Genomic DNA, 16,254 nt, shown 5'->3' with positions numbered 1-16,254 from the left:
ATGCATAATTTATTGTTATTATAATAGTAAGTACAAGTAAAGATGTGTAGGGGAAGTTGTGGCCTAGTGCTTAGAGAGTATGACTCCTAACCCTAATGTTGTGGGTTTGAGTCTTGGGCCGGTTATACCACGACTGAGGTGCCCTTGAGCAAGGCACCCAACCCCCAACTGCTCCCGGCACTGCAGCATAAATGGCTGCCCACTGCTCCGGGTGTGTGTTCACGTGTGTGTTGTCACTGCTGTGTGTGTGCACTTTGGATGGGTTAAATGCAGAGCACGAATTCTGAGTATGGGTCACCATACTTGGCTGTATGTCACTTCACTCACTAATAAGGACACCTTACAATAAAGTGTTACAGAATAAGACATTTTGATACAATAACTCCATTTTCTCTATAGGCTGTGTGTTGTGACGACTTCACCCACTGCTGTCCTCATGGTCAGAAATGTAACACAGCTGCTGGGACGTGTGAGGACTCTTCAGGATATCAGCCTTGGTTTGAGAAGCTGCCTGTCAAACTGATCAGCAGTCAGAATGTGGCTGTAACACAAGGTAGATCAAAGCCCTGAATACAGCACACATAGACACGGTAAACAACTACCATTTTATTTGTTCTTGAAGAATTTATACAATTTCTGGTCTTTTCGGTGCATTCAGATGTTCCCTGCAATGACACTGCGGCCTGTCCTGATGGAAACACATGCTGCAAGACTCAAGAAGGAGAATGGGCCTGCTGTCCACTGCCTGAGGTAAATCACCTGATCTATTAAAGGAATAATAGGTTACACTTTATTTTAAAGGTGTCATATGATGTTGATAAAAAGAACATTATTTGGTGTATTGCAATGTGTTTTTGCAGTTTAAGGTTAAAAAAACACATTATTTTCCACATACTGTACATTATTGTTTCTCCTCTATGCCACACCTTTCTGAAATGCATAGGTTTATACAAAGCTCATCCTTTTGATTGAATCTGGTGTACACTGATTGACCAGCTAATCCAGTTTGTTGTGACTGGCTGAATACCTCAAGCATGTGATGGAAATGTTATGCCCCTTACCGTACTGTGATGCGTGTCCCGGTCAGAAGACTGGTGTGACAAAACAAATAAAGGCATTTGTTGCATCCAGTAGGGAAATAATAACAGATTATAATGACTTATACTGTCTCTTCACGCATTGTGTTGTGTTGCGTATTGCGCCACATAAACATAAAACCATGTCTGCAGTTGTGATTGGAGGAACAACAAACAACAACCGCTACTCTACACTGCTCAAAACTCAGTTTAAATCATCAATGGCAAATCCTTTACATATGAAAACGTACTTACAGACTGAGTCAGAAGCCCCAGACTGTCTTTGCTAAGTTGGAATTGCCCCACTTTATAGAAACAGCCGGCATTGTAGGCTACTTTCTCAGGAAACAATCCTCGTCCTCTGTAAAATGCGCTGCACACATCTGAATATTTGGGTTGAACTGTTCTGGAACAGTTTTGTAGATACAACTTAACCACTGATTTGTTGTTGTGTCCTCTTTCGGAGGACAAATCAAAGAAGTTACGCTTTCACAATGAAATACACTGCATCTCCACTACATGGCGTCGACGGAAAAAGTGAGAATGAAAGTTACGCCTTATTTCTTTACTTGAACATTTGGGCAGTGTTATGCAATTCTTCCCACATCGTGACGTAGACATGTGGGGCCGTGTTAAAATGATCCATTTTAGGTAGACATGGTTGACTCTTAACTGTAAGAATATCTCTTTGGATTTAAGACTTTAGTCTTTGCAAATTAACAGATCTTCTTTATGCACCAAGAGCTTGTAACACTCCAAAGAGAAAGAAAAAATATAAATGATATGATCCCTTTAAAGTGTCCCTGTTACAGTGTTATTATACATTTAAGTACTGACTAATCTTAATTAACTACATATACTTACTGTGTGGTAGGGGTTGGGATAAGGGTTTGGTTTAGGGTGACTTGCATCTAATTATGCATATTTTATTGTTATTATAATAGTAAGTACAAGTAAGGTGTGTGATAAGGACACCTTAAATAAAGTGTTTCTGTCACGTTCGGTGTTACAAAGAACCACGGGAGAGATCCAAGTGCAGGTATGTGACTTTATTAAAGGGCAAATCCAAAGGGTAAACAGTCCAGGCAGGGTCAAAACCAGAGAATCCAAAACATAAAAACAAGACAAGAAGACAAGGCAAGGGCACGACTAGATGACGGACATGAATTAACATCACATTAAACAAGGACTCCGTGACTAAGACTCAGACAGACCAGGTATAAATACACAAAAGGATAATGGGGAAACAGGAGACAGGTGGGGAACAATCAATTAACTAAACAAGGAGGAAGGTGACCAAATAAGGAGACAGGAAGTGATAATATGATAAACACCGTGGGAACTGAGGAAACCTAGTGGAAACCCAGGGAACACAACCCAGACACTGTGACAGTACCCCCCTTCTACGGAGCGGCTCCCAGACGCTCCAAGACAGACACAAAACAGAGACCAGGAGGGAGGCGGACAGGTGGAGGCTCAGGGGGAGGGACGGAGGGCCAGAAAAGAAAAACATGGGGAACAGGCACCAGAATGTAAACACAACACAGAAAGACCAGGAGGGAGGAGGAACGGAGGAGGTACAGGGGGAGGGACGGAGGGCCAGACTAACAGAAAGGAACAAGGACCGACATTAACACAAAAACAAAAGGAAAAAAAACAACATGAAGCCCCCCAGGGGCGGAGCAGAAGACCACCACACCCTTGTGGTCAAGGCCAGAGTCCTCCAGGGCGGAGCGGAAGACCACCACAACCTTGTAGTCAGGGCAAACGCCCCCCAGGGCGTAACAGAAGACCACCATGTCCGTGTGGTCAGAGCGGAAGCCCCCCAGGGTGGAGCAGAAGACCACCACGTCCGTGTGGTCAGAGCAGAAGCCCCCCAGGGCGGAGCAGAAGACCACCACGTCCGTGTGGTCAGAACGGAAGCCCCCCAGGGCGGAGCAGAAGACCACCACATCCTCGTGGTCACCGCCAGAGTCCCCCAGGGCGGAGCAGAAGACCACCACATCCTCGTGGTCGACGCCAGAGTCCCCCAGGGTGGAGCAGATGACCACCACGCCCCTGTGGTCGATGCCGGAGTCCAACAGGGCGGAGCAGCAGACCACCCAGTGACTAGACTTGTCTCTGGAAGGTCAGCAGTGACTGGCCCTGACTCTGGAAGGCCCTGACTCGACTCTGGAGGGTCAACTGGAACTAGCCCTGACTCTAGATGGTCGACGGTGACTAACCCTGACTCAGGAAAGTCCATGAACACCTGACTCGACTCTGGAGGGTCAACCGGGAACTGACTCGACTCTGGAGGGTCAACCGGGAACTGACTCAACTCTGGAAAGTCAATGGGCACCTGACTTGACTTAGGACTGCCTGTGGAGACGTGAGACGCCTCGGCTTCAAGCACCGCCTCTGGAACGGCCTCGGGCACTGCCTCGGTAACGGCCTCGGGAGCGGCCTCGGGCACCGCATCGGGAGCGGCATCGGGCACCGCCTCGGCCTCCGGAACGGCATCGGGCACCGCCTCGGCCTCCGGAACGGCATCGGGCACCGCCTCGGCCTCCGGAACGGCATCGGGCACCGCCTCGGCCTCCGGAACGGCATCGGGCACCGCCTCGGCCTCCGGAACGGCATCGGGCACCGCCTCGACCTCCGGAACGGCATCGGGCACCGCCTCGGCCTCCGGAATGGCATCGGGTACCACATCGGCCTCCGGAACGGCATCGGGCACCGCCTCGGCCTCTGGAACAGCATCGGGCACCGCCTCGGCATCGGGTACCACCTCGGCCTCCGGAACAGCATCGGGCACCGCCTTGGCCTTGGGAACAGCATCGGGCACCGCCTCGGCATCGGGCACCGCCTCGGCCTCCGGAACAGCATCGAGCACCGCATCGGGTACGGCCTCGGGCACCGCCTCGGCCTTGGGAACAGCATCGGGCACCGCCTCGGCATCGGGCACCACCTCGGCCTCCGTAACGGCATCGGGCACCGCCTCGGCCTTGGGAACAGCATCGGGCACCGCCTCGGCATCGGGCACCGCCTCGGCCTCCGGAACCGCAACGGGCACCACCTGGGCCTCCGGAACAGCATCGGGCACCGCCTCGTCATCGGGCACCGCTTCGGCCTCCGGAACAGCATCGGGCACCGCCTCGGCATCGGGCACCGCATCGGCCTCTGGAACAGCATCGGGCACCACCTCGGCATCGGGCACCGCCTCGGCCTTCGGAACAGCATCGGGCACCGCCTCGGAATCAGGCACCGCCTCGGCCTTCGGAACAGCATCGGGCACCGCCTCGGAATCGGGCACCGCCTGGGCCTCCGGAACAGCATCGGGCACCGCCTCGGCCTCCGGAACAGCATCGGGCACCGCCTCGGGAACGTCCTCCGGGCTTTGAGGAACGGTAGACGCCTGTCTCCTCCTCCTCCGCCCTCTATGATGGCGAGTCGGTGACACCTTGTCTGGAGACTCAGGCATTGAGTCGGCCATGTTGTGCTGTGGCTCCAAGCTGGCGGCCATCTTGTACTGTGGCGCTGGGCTGGCGGCCATCTTGTGCTGTGGCTCTGGGCTGGCAGCCATCTTGTGCTGTGGCGCTGGGCTGGCAGCCATTTTGTGCTGTGGCGCTGGGCTGGCGGCCATCTTGTGCTGAGGCGCTGGCTCATCAGCCATGACGTTAACCGTCTTGGGAATCTCTAGAATCTTGGACAGCGTAGCGAAATAATCCAAGAATGAGTCAGCGGCCTTCTTGGGTGTTGGCGCTGAGCTGGCGGCCATCTTGCACCGTGGCGCTGGACTCGCGGCAATCACGGGCAGTGGCGCCACCGTGGCGGACGTGCGCTTCCTCTCCCCTCTCCGTCCGCCATGGTGAGACGGTGGCTCTGATCCATCCCACACGAGCCCCGGGTCGAAGGGAGGCCATGGTTGAGAGCGGTGCTGAATCTCCTCTCGACCACTCCCTCCTCGGCGACCTCCCCTGGTCCCCCGGAAAACCACCAGGCGAGTTCCCTCAAATCCGTTCCTCTCCCGCTCTGTGGTTGGGGAGGAGACATAAACAGACATACCGCTGGATCTTCGCTTGACGGAGTCCTTCTGTCACGTTCGGTGTTACAAAGAACCACGGGAGAGATCCAAGTGCAGGTATGTGACTTTATTAAAGGGCAAATCCAAAGGGTAAACAGTCCAGGCAGGGTCAAAACCAGAGAATCCAAAACATAAAAACAAGACAAGAAGACAAGGCAAGGGCACGACTAGATGACGGACATGAATTAACATCACATTAAACAAGGACTCCGTGACTAAGACTCAGACAGACCAGGTATAAATACACAAAAGGATAATGGGGAAACAGGAGACAGGTGGGGAACAATCAATTAACTAAACAAGGAGGAAGGTGACCAAATAAGGAGACAGGAAGTGATAATATGATAAACACCGTGGGAACTGAGGACACCTAGTGGAAACCCAGGGAACACAACCCAGACACTGTGACAGTTACAGAATAAGAAATTTTGATACAATAACTCCATTTTCTCTATAGGCTGTGTGTTGTGACGACTTCACCCACTGCTGTCCTCATGGTCAGAAATGTAACACAGCTGCTGGGACGTGTGAGGACTCTTCAGGATCTCAGCCTTGGTTTGAGAAGCTGCCTGTCAAACTGATCAGCAGTCAGAATGTGGCTGTAACACAAGGTAGATCAAAGCCCTGAATAGAGCACACACAGACACGGTAAACAACTACCATTTTATTTGTTCTTGAAGCATTTATACAATTTCTGGTCTTTTCGGTGCATTCAGATGTTCCCTGCAATGACACTGCGGCCTGTCCTGATGGAAACACATGCTGCAAGACTCAAGAAGGAGAATGGGCCTGCTGTCCACTGCCTGAGGTAAATCACCTGATCTATTAAAGGAATAATAGGTTACACTTTATTTTAAAGGTGTCATATGATGTTGATAAAAAGAACATTATTTGGTGTATTGCAAAGTCTTTATGTGGTTTAAGGTTAAAAAACACATTATTTTCCACATACTGTACATTATTGTTTCTCCTCTATGCCACACCTTTCTGAAATGCGTAGGTTTATACAAAGCTCATCCTTCTGATTGAATCTGGTGTACACTGATTGACCAGCTAATCCAGTTTGCTGTGATTGGCTGAATACCTCAAGCATGTGATGGAAATGTTACGCCCCTTACCGTACTGTAATGCGTGTCCCGGTCAGAAGACTGGCGCGACAAAACAAAAAAATAAAATCCCATTACAAACAAGGCATTTGTTGCATCCAGTAGGGACATAATAACAGATTATAATGACTTATACTGTCTTTTCACGCGTTGTGTTGTGTTGCGTATTGTGCCATATAAACATAAAACCATGTCTGCAGTTGTGATTGGAGGAACAACAAACAACAAGCGCTACTCTACAATGCTCAAAACTCAGTTTAAATCATCAATGGCAAATCCTTTACATATGAAAACGTACTTACAGACTGAGTCAGAAGCCCCAGACTGTCTTTGCTAAGTTGGAATTGCCCCACTTTATAGAAACAGCCGGCATTGTAGGCTACTTTCTCAGGAAACAATCCTCGTCCTCTGTAAAATGCGCTGCACACATCTGAATATTTGGGTTGAACTGTTCTGGAACAGTTTTGTAGATACAACTTAACCACTGATTTGTTGTTGTGTCCTCTTTCGGAGGACAAATCAAAGAAGTTACGCTTTCACAATGAAATACACAGCATCTCCACTACATGGCGTCGACGGAAAAAGTGAGAATGAAAGTTACGCCTTATTTCTTTACTTTAACATTTGGGCAATGTTATGCAAATCTTCCCACATCGTGACGTAGACATGTGGGGCCGTGTTACAATGATCTATTTTAGGTAGACGTGGTTGACTCTTAACTGTAAGAATTTCTCTTTGGATTTAAGAGTTTAGTCTTTGTAAATTAACAGATCTTCTTTATGCACCAAGAGCTTGTAACACTCCAAAGAGAAAGAAAAAATATAAATTATATGACCCCTTTAAAGTGTCCCTGTTACAGTGTTATTATACATTTAAGTACTGACTAATCTTAATTAAATACATATACTTACTGTGTGGTAGGGGTTGGGATAAGGGTTTGGTTTAGGGTGACTTGCATCTAATTATGCATAATTTATTGTTATTATAATAGTAAGTACAAGTAAGGTGTGTGATAAGGACACCTTAAATAAATTTTTACAGAATAAGAAATTTTGATACAATAACTCCATTTTCTCTATAGGCTGTGTGTTGTGACGACTTCACCCACTGCTGTCCTCATGGTCAGAAATGTAACACAGCTGCTGGGACGTGTGAGGACTCTTCAGGATCTCAGCCTTGGTTTGAGAAGCTGCCTGTCAAACTAATCAGCAGTCAGAATGTGGCTGTAACACAAGGTAGATCAAAGCCCTGAATAGAGCACACACAGACACGGTAAACAACTACCATTTTATTTGTTCTTGAAGCATTTATACAATTTCTGGTCTTTTCGGTGCATTCAGATGTTCCCTGCAATGACACTGCGGCCTGTCCTGATGGAAACACATGCTGCAAGACTCAAGAAGGAGAATGGGCCTGCTGTCCACTGCCTGAGGTAAATCACCTGATCTATTAAAGGAATAATAGGTTACACTTTATTTTAAAGGTGTCATATGATGTTGATAAAAAGAACATTATTTGGTGTATTGCAATGTGTTTATGCAGTTTAAGGTTAAAAAAACACATTATTTTCCACATACTGTACATTATTGTTTCTCCTCTATGCCACACCTTTCTGAAATGCATAGGTTTATACAAAGCTCATCGTTCTGATTGAATCTGGTGTACACTGATTGACCAGCTAATCCAGTTTGTTGTGACTGGCTGAATACCTCAAGAATGTGATGGAAATATTATGCCCCTTACCGTACTGTGATTCGTGTCCCGGTCAGAAGACTGGCGCGACAAAACAAATAAAGGCATTTGTTGCATCCAGTAGGGAAATAATAACAGATTATAATGACTTATACTGTCTCTTCACGCATTGTGTTGTGTTGCGTATTGCGCCACATAAACATAAAACCATGTCTGCAGTTGTGATTGGAGGAACAACAAACAACAAGCGCTACTCTACACTGCTCAAAACTCAGTTTAAATCATCAATGGCAAATCCTTTACATATGAAAACGTACTTACAGACTGAGTCAGAAGCCCCAGACTGTCTTTGCAGAGTTGGAATTGCCCCACTTTATAGAAACAGCCGGCATTGTAGGCTACTTTCTCAGGAAACAATCCTCGTCCTCTGTAAAATGCGCTGCACACATCTGAATATTTGGGTTGAACTGTTCTGGAACAGTTTTGTAGATACAACTTAACCACTGATTTGTTGTTGTGTCCTCTTTCGGAGGACAAATCAAAGAAGTTATGCTTTCACAATGAAATACACTGCATCTCCACTACATGGCGTCGACGGAAAAAGTGAGAATTAAAGTTACGCCTTATTTCTTTACTTGAACATTTGGGCAGTGTTATGCAAATCTTCCCACATCATGACGTAGACATGTGGGGGCGTGTTACAATGATCCATTTTAGGTAGACGTGGTTGACTCTTAACTGTAAGAATTCCTCTTTGGATTTAAGACTTTAGTCTTTGCAAATTAACAGATCTTCTTTATGCACCAAGAGCTTGTAACACTCCAAAGAGAAAGTTAAAATATAATTTATATGACCCCTTTAAAGTGTCCCTGTTACAGTGTTATTATACATTTAAGTACTGAGTAATCTTAATTAACTACATATACATATACTGTGTGGTAGGGGTTGGGATAAGGGTTTGGATTAGGGTGACTTGCATCTAATTATGCATAATTTATTGTTATTATAATAGTAAGTACAAGTAAGGTGTGTGATAAGGACACCTTAAATAAAGTGTTACAGAATAAGAAATTTTGATACAATAACTCCATTTTCTCTATAGGCTGTGTGTTGTGACGACTTCACCCACTGCTGTCCTCATGGTCAGAAATGTAACACAGCTGCTGGGACGTGTGAGGACTCTTCAGGATCTCAGCCTTGGTTTGAGAAGCTGCCTGTCAAACTGATCAGCAGTCAGAATGTGGCTGTAACACAAGGTAGATCAAAGCCCTGAATACAGCACACACAGACACGGTAAACAACTACCATTTTATTTGTTCTTGAAGCATTTATACAATTTCTGGTCTTTTCGGGGCATTCAGATGTTCCCTGCAATGACACTGCGGCCTGTCCTGATGGAAACACATGCTGCAAGACTCAAGAAGGAGAATGGGCCTGCTGTCCACTGCCTGAGGTAAATCACCTGATCTATTAAAGGAATAATAGGTTACACTTTATTTTAAAGGGGTCATATGACGTTGATAAAAAGAACATTATTTGGTGTATTGCAATGTGTTTATGCAGTTTATGGTTCAAAAAACACATTATTTTCCACATACTGTACATTATTGTTTCTCCTCTATGCCACACCTTTCTGAAATGCGTAGGTTTATACAAAGCTCATCGTTCTGATTGAATCTGGTGTACACTGATTGACCAGCTAATCCAGTTTGCTGTGATTGGCTGAATACCCCTTACCGTACTGTGATGGGTGTCCCGGTCAGAAGACTGATGCGATAAAACAAATAAAATAAAGGCATTTGTTGCATCCAGTAGATACATAATAACAGATTATAATGACTTATACTGTCTTTTCACGCATTGTGTTGCGTTGCGTATTGTGCCACATAAACATAAAACCATGTCTGCAGTTGTGATTGGAGAAACAACAAACAATGAGCGCTACTCTACACTGCTCAAAACTCTGTTTGAATCATCAGTGGCAAATCCTTTACATATGAAAACGTACTTACAGACTGAGTCAGAACCCCCAGACCGTCTTTGCTAAGTTGGAATTGCCCCACTTTATAGAAACAGCTGGCATTCTAGGCTACTTTCTCAGGAAACAATCCGCGTTCTCTGTAAAATGCGCTGCACACATCTGAATATTTGGGTTGAACTGTTCTGGAACAGTGTTGTAGATACAACTTAACCACTGATTTGTAGTTCAGACAGGAACCATTTTGGCAAGTTTACTTGAGTTTATTGAACACAATTTATCTTTGGCAGTATGGTTCCTTATGGGAGTTCTTGCTCCCAGAACAATTAAACATACAATAGCTTTAACATTAAGATGATTAGATTAGATTAGATTCAACTTTATTGTCACTGCACATGTAAGGTACAAGGCAACGAAATGCAGTTAGCATCTAACCAGAAGTGCAATAAGCACTTAAAGTATTATGGACATATTTTACAGATTTTAAATACTATAAGCATGATATACAGGTAGGTGTACTATGAACATACTATACAGATGGATTATGTAAAAGTGTATGTACACTATAGGCAGAACTATGAACATATGAACATAATTTACACTAGTGCAATGGACAGTACAGTGCATAGAAAATATTTCAGTGTGCAAATGGATTACTCAGTGTTTCTGGATGAACAGACAGTAGTGCAAGTAATAACAAGTTTACTGTTTTTTGCTTGTTGTAAATAAATAAATAAATCAGTCAGATGCAGTGGGGATGTGGGGGAGGAGTCTGTGTGTGTGGTGTGGGGTGGTGTCAGAGGGCAGAGTTCAATAAGGAGACAGCTGTAGGGAAAAAGCTTTTCCTGAATCTTGTGGTCCTTGTCCGGAGGCTCCTGAAGTGCCTCCCGGAGGGCAGGAGGTTAAACAGTCTATGGTCCGGGTGAGAGGAGTCCTTAAGAATGCTGCGAGCTCGACGTAGACAGCGTTTCCTCTGGATGTCCTCAATAGCAGGAAGTGGTGTCCCTGTGATGCGCTGGGCAGTTTTCACTACCCTCTGCAGTGCTTTGCGGTCAGCCACTGAGCAGTTACCATACCAGACTGTGATGCAACTGGTCAGGATGCTCTCGATCGCACACCGGTAGAAGTTCACCAGGATGGCTGAAGACAGCTGGTTCTTCTTCAGTGTCCTGAGGAAGAAGAGGCACTGGTGAGCCTTCTTGACCAGGCTGGAGGTGTGTGTAGTCCAGGACAGTTCCTCCGAGATGGTGGTTCCCAGGAACTTGAAGCTGGAGACACGTTCAACAACCATACCGTTAATGTGGATGGGGTCATGTGTGCCTCCTTTTTTCTTCCTGAAGTCCACAATGAGCTCCTTTGTCTTGGTGGTGTTAAGGAGCAGGTTATTGTCAGCGCACCATGTGGCCAGGTGCTGTACATCTTCCCTGTAGGCAGTCTCATCGTTGTTACTGATGAGGCCAATCACCATGGTGTCGTCTGCAAACTTAATGATAGAGTTGGATCCATGCACAGGCTTGCAGTCGTGGGTGTAGAGGGAGTAAAGGAATGGGCTCAGCACACAGCCCTGTGGTACGCCGGTGTTGAGTGTGATGGTGGTGGAGTGGTTGTGGCCTGACCTAACATGCAGAGGTCTGTTGGTCAGAAAGTCCATAATCTAGTTGCAGAGGGAGGTGTTAATGTCCAGGTCTCCAAGTTTTGTGGTCAGCTTGGAGGGAATGATGGTGTTAAATGCTGAACTGAAGTCAACAAACAACATCCGTACATATGTGTTGTTATTGTCCAAGTGTGTGAGTGCAGAGTGCAGCACTGTGCATACTGCATCCTCTGTGCTCCTATTTCTGCGGTAGGCAAATTGGTGTGGTTCTATTGGTATTATGGTTCCAGTGTGGGTGGGAGGCAGTCTTTGAGGTGTGCTAGGACCAGCCGCTCAAAGCACTTCATGATGATGGGTGTGAGTGCTACGGGGCGATAGTCATTCAGGCACATTGGGGAGGAGTTTTTTGGTACTGGCACAATGGATGTGGACTTAAAACATGTTGGCACAGTTGCTTGGGTGAGGGACAGGTTGAAAATGTCTGTGAAGACCCCTGCAAGCTGCTCAGCACATGCCCTAAGCACAAGTCCAGGAATGCCATCCGGGCCAGCAGCCTTGTGTGCGTTGATCCGGCTCAGTGCAGTGTGGAAATCTGTCGAGGTGAGTATAAGGGGTTGGTGGTCTGCTGAGGGTGAGATTTTGGTGGCCGTCTCCTTGCTGTCGCTGTTGAAGCGAGCATAAAAGTAATTTAGCTCGTTCAGGAAGGAGACGTCCGTGACCGTTGGAGTGGAGTTGCTTGACTTGTAGTCACTGATGACCTGGATGCCCTGCCACATGCATCGGGGGTCAGAGTTAGAAAAATTTTCCTCTACCTTCAGCTTGTAGCAGTACTTGGCCTTTTTGATGCCCCTTTTCAGGTTAGCCCTGGATTTACTGTAGGCCTGAGCGTCATCTGACCTGAAGGCAGTGTTGCGGGCTTTCAGCAGAAGTCGCACCTCCTTGTTCATCCATGGCTTCTGATTAGGGTATGTTGTTATCTGTTTTTCTGTTGTAACACTGTCAATGGTGGTGTTGATGTGATCCAGTACAGAGGAGGTGTAGATATCAATGTCCGTGTGAGAGCCACTGCAGCCTGAGAAGCAAACATACTCCAGTCAGTGTGTTGAAACCTGTCCTGAAGTAAAGAGGATGCTACACATCCAGCACCCGTACAATCAGCACCGGAGCTCCCCAGGGCTGCGTTCTCTCCCCACTGCTCTTCTCCCTGTACACTAATGATTGCACATCTAAGGAACCCTCTGTCAAGCTCCTGAAGTTTGCAGATGACACCACACTCATCGGCCTCATTCAGGACATTGACGAGTCTGCTTACAGACAGGAGGTTAAAGAGCTGGCTGTCTGGTGCACTCTCAATAACCTGGAGCTTAACACGCTCAAAACAGTGGAGATGACTGTGGACTTCAGGAAAAACCCCCCTGCACTCCCCCCACTCACCATCATGAACAGCACTGTGACTGCAGTGGAGTCATTCAGGTTCCTGGGCACCACTATCTCTCAGGACATGAAGTGGGACATTCACATTGACTCCATTGTGAAAAAGGCCCAGCAGAGGTTGTACTTCCTTCGCCAGCTGAGGAAGTTTAACCTGCCACAGGATCTGCTGAAACAGTTCTACTCCACCATCATCGAATCCATCCTCTGCACTTCAGTAACTGTCTGGCTCAGCTCAGCTTCTAAATCTGACCTCAGAAGACTACAGAGGGTAGTCCGGACTGCTGAGTGAATCATCGGTTTAACTCTCCCTTCTATTCAAGAACTGTACTTATCCAGAGTGAGCAAAAGGGCTGTTAAAATCACTCTGGACCCCTCACATCCAGCACACTCCCTCTTTGAACTGTTGCCATCTGGTCGACGCTACAGAGCACTGAGCACCAGAACGACCAGACACAGGAATAGTTTCTTCCCTCAGGCAATCCATCTTATGAACAGCTGATACACACTGAACACACTACACTTTATATTTATATACACATACACTTAATTTATCTAACACACATACTTAGTATACACTTAAATTTTGCACATAATATACATGTACATACATAACTGCATTTTTGTAATATACCTGCCTACAATTGTCAATTTGTATATTGTCATTCCTTATCTACTTATTTGTATTTTTTGTATTTTTATATCCTTTTATTATGTGTTTTATGTTCTGTCGCTGTCATTCTGTTGTACTGCGGAGCTTCTGTCACGCAAACAAATTCCTCGTATGTGTAAACATACCTGGCAATAAAGCTCATTCTGATTCTGATTCTGAAGAGTCTGCTCCAGTTGGCCACACTTTGATGGATCATCACTGATGGTTGTACACGGTTGATTAGGGGTAAATACTTAGGGGTGAGAAACAAAGAAAGGTGATCAGACTGTCCGAGGTGGGGGAGGGGGGTCGCATTGTAAGCTCCATCAATGTTTGTGTAAACATGATCCAAAGTTTTGTCTCCTCTGGTGTGGCAGGAAACATGCTGGTGGAATTTGGGTCTTTAATTTGCAGTGATTAAAATCACCCGCAACAATAAAAGCAGCCTCCGGGTGAGCAGTCTGTTGTTTACTAATGGCTGCATGAAGTTCGTTCAAAGCAAGCTTGGCATTAGCATCCGGTGGAAAATAGACTGCGGTTATTATGGTGGAAGTGAACTCCCGCGGCAGATAAAAAGGTCTACATTTAACCTTGACAAATCTAGGTTAGCTGAGCAGTGTCTCCCAACAATGACAGTGTTCGTACACCAAGCTTTGTTGACATAAATGCACAATCCACCACCTCTTGTCTTACCGGAGTCATCTGACGTTCTATCTGCCCGGAGCGTGTAGCGCCCGGCTAGCTCAATAGCATTATTGGGTACGTCGCTGTGTAGCCATGTTTCTGTGAAAACCATGACATTGCAGTCCAAAAGTCTCTTACTGTTGGTGATGCGAAGTCATAACTCATCCATTTTGTTCACCAGAGACCGCACATTAGCAAGGAAAATGCTGGGTAAAGAGAGCCGGAGCGGTGTTAGCTTTAGCTTAGCTCTCAGACCTCTGCGCTTCCCCCGCCTTTGTTTACGATCTCGACGCCGCCTGCGAGCACTTCCGCCCGGCTGGGTAGTGTGCTTAGCCTCGGGTGTTCTGACGATCTCAGGGATGAGTCGAAAATTGGTGATAAAACTGTTGGAAAAGTCCTCACCGATATCCAAAAGCTCCTGTCGGGTGTAGGATGTTAAAGCAAAACTGTTCAGTACGAACAGACCCGAGATGAGCAGGAATAATACTGCAAAATTGCAAAAACTGGAGAGACGCTGAGCCTCGCGATGTGTACTCATGCTTATAATGGGGAGGGAGGGAGGGTTGAGAGCTGTTGAGCATACTTACCAAGCAGTGGTGCCACGTATATACTGTATGTCCCGTGTCTAATAGGAGAGTGGTAGTGATTGGAGTGATTTGACAGCTGACCACATCAGCTGGTCACAGCCTATGCCTCCTTGGCCTGACTGAACTAACGCTGCACTCGATTTGTGTCCTCTTTTGGAGGGCCAATCAAAGAAGCTACGCTTTCACAACGAAATACACAGCATCTCCACTACATGGCGTCGGTGGCAACAGCGGGAATAAAAGTTACGCCTTATTTCTTTACTTAAACATTTGGGTGGTGTTATGCAAATCTTCCCACATCATGACGTGGACATGTGGGGGCGTGTTACAATGATCCATTTTAGGTAGACATGGTTGACTCTTAACTGTAAGAATATCTCTTTGGATTTAAGACTTTAGTCTTTGCAAATTAACAGATCTTCTTTATGCACCAAGAGCTTGTAACACTCCAAAGAGAAAGGAAAAATATAATTTATATGACCCCTTTAATGTGTCCCTGTTACAGTGTTATTATACATTTAAGTATTGAGTAATCTTAATTAACTACATATACATATACTGTGTGGTAGGGGTTAGGATAAGGGTTTGGTTTAGGGTGAATTGCATCTAATTATGCATAATTTATTGTTATTATAATAGTAAGTACAAGTAAAGATGTGTAGGGGAAGTTGTGGCCTAGTGGTTAGAGAGTATGACTCCTAACCCTAATGTTGTGGGTTTGAGTCTTGGGCCGGTTATACCACGACTGAGGTGCCCTTGAGCAAGGCACCCAACCCCCAACTGCTCCCGGCACTGCAGCATAAATGGCTGCCCACTGCTCCGGGTGTGTGTTCATGTGTGTGTGTGTTCACTGCTGTGTGTGTGCACTTTGGATGGGTTAAATGCAGAGCACGAATTCTGAGTATGGGTCACCATACTTGGCTGTATGTCACTTCACTCACTAATAAGGACACCTTACAATAAAGTGTTACAGAATAAGACATTTTGATACAATAACTCCATTTTCTCTATAGGCTGTGTGTTGTGACGACTTCACCCACTGCTGTCCTCATGGTCAGAAATGTAACACAGCTGCTGGGACGTGTGAGGACTCTTCAGGATCTCAGCCTTGGTTTGAGAAGCTGCCTGTCAAACTGATCAGCAGTCAGAATGTGGCTGTAACACAAGGTAGATCAAAGCCCTGAATACAGCACACACAGACACGGTAAACAACTACCATTTTATTTGTTCTTGAACTGTCTTTATCTTTTCTTGTGTCTTCAATGCATTCAGATGTTACCTGTGATAGCTCCAAATCTTGTCCAGATGGAAACACATGCTGTAAGACAAAAGAAGGAGAATGGGCCTGCTGTCCTCTTCCTGAGGTAAATCTACTGATCCATTAAAGA

The 16,254-nt window shown here is 46.2% G+C and overlaps 1 protein-coding gene across 1 annotated transcript in view; it reads left to right on the top strand.

The window, feature by feature from the left end:
- Positions 1-16,254, top strand: part of grna (granulin a) — a 40,491-nt gene that overhangs the window by 17,892 nt on the left and 6,345 nt on the right. Inside the window, exons 19-28 of the mRNA XM_059555614.1 lie at positions 400-553; positions 650-750; positions 5,600-5,753; positions 5,850-5,950; positions 7,330-7,483; positions 7,589-7,680; positions 9,043-9,196; positions 9,302-9,393; positions 15,880-16,033; positions 16,139-16,230. Of these exons, the coding sequence (XP_059411597.1) occupies positions 400-553; positions 650-750; positions 5,600-5,753; positions 5,850-5,950; positions 7,330-7,483; positions 7,589-7,680; positions 9,043-9,196; positions 9,302-9,393; positions 15,880-16,033; positions 16,139-16,230 (1,248 nt within the window). The remainder of the gene's footprint in view (positions 1-399; positions 554-649; positions 751-5,599; positions 5,754-5,849; positions 5,951-7,329; positions 7,484-7,588; positions 7,681-9,042; positions 9,197-9,301; positions 9,394-15,879; positions 16,034-16,138; positions 16,231-16,254) is intronic.

This window comes from Carassius carassius, chromosome 1 (genome assembly GCF_963082965.1).
Source record: "Carassius carassius chromosome 1, fCarCar2.1, whole genome shotgun sequence".
NCBI classification, from domain to species: Eukaryota; Metazoa; Chordata; class Actinopteri; order Cypriniformes; family Cyprinidae; genus Carassius; species Carassius carassius.
The sequence above is the reverse complement of the archived record's forward strand: the minus strand, read 5'-3'. Positions and strand labels throughout refer to the sequence as shown.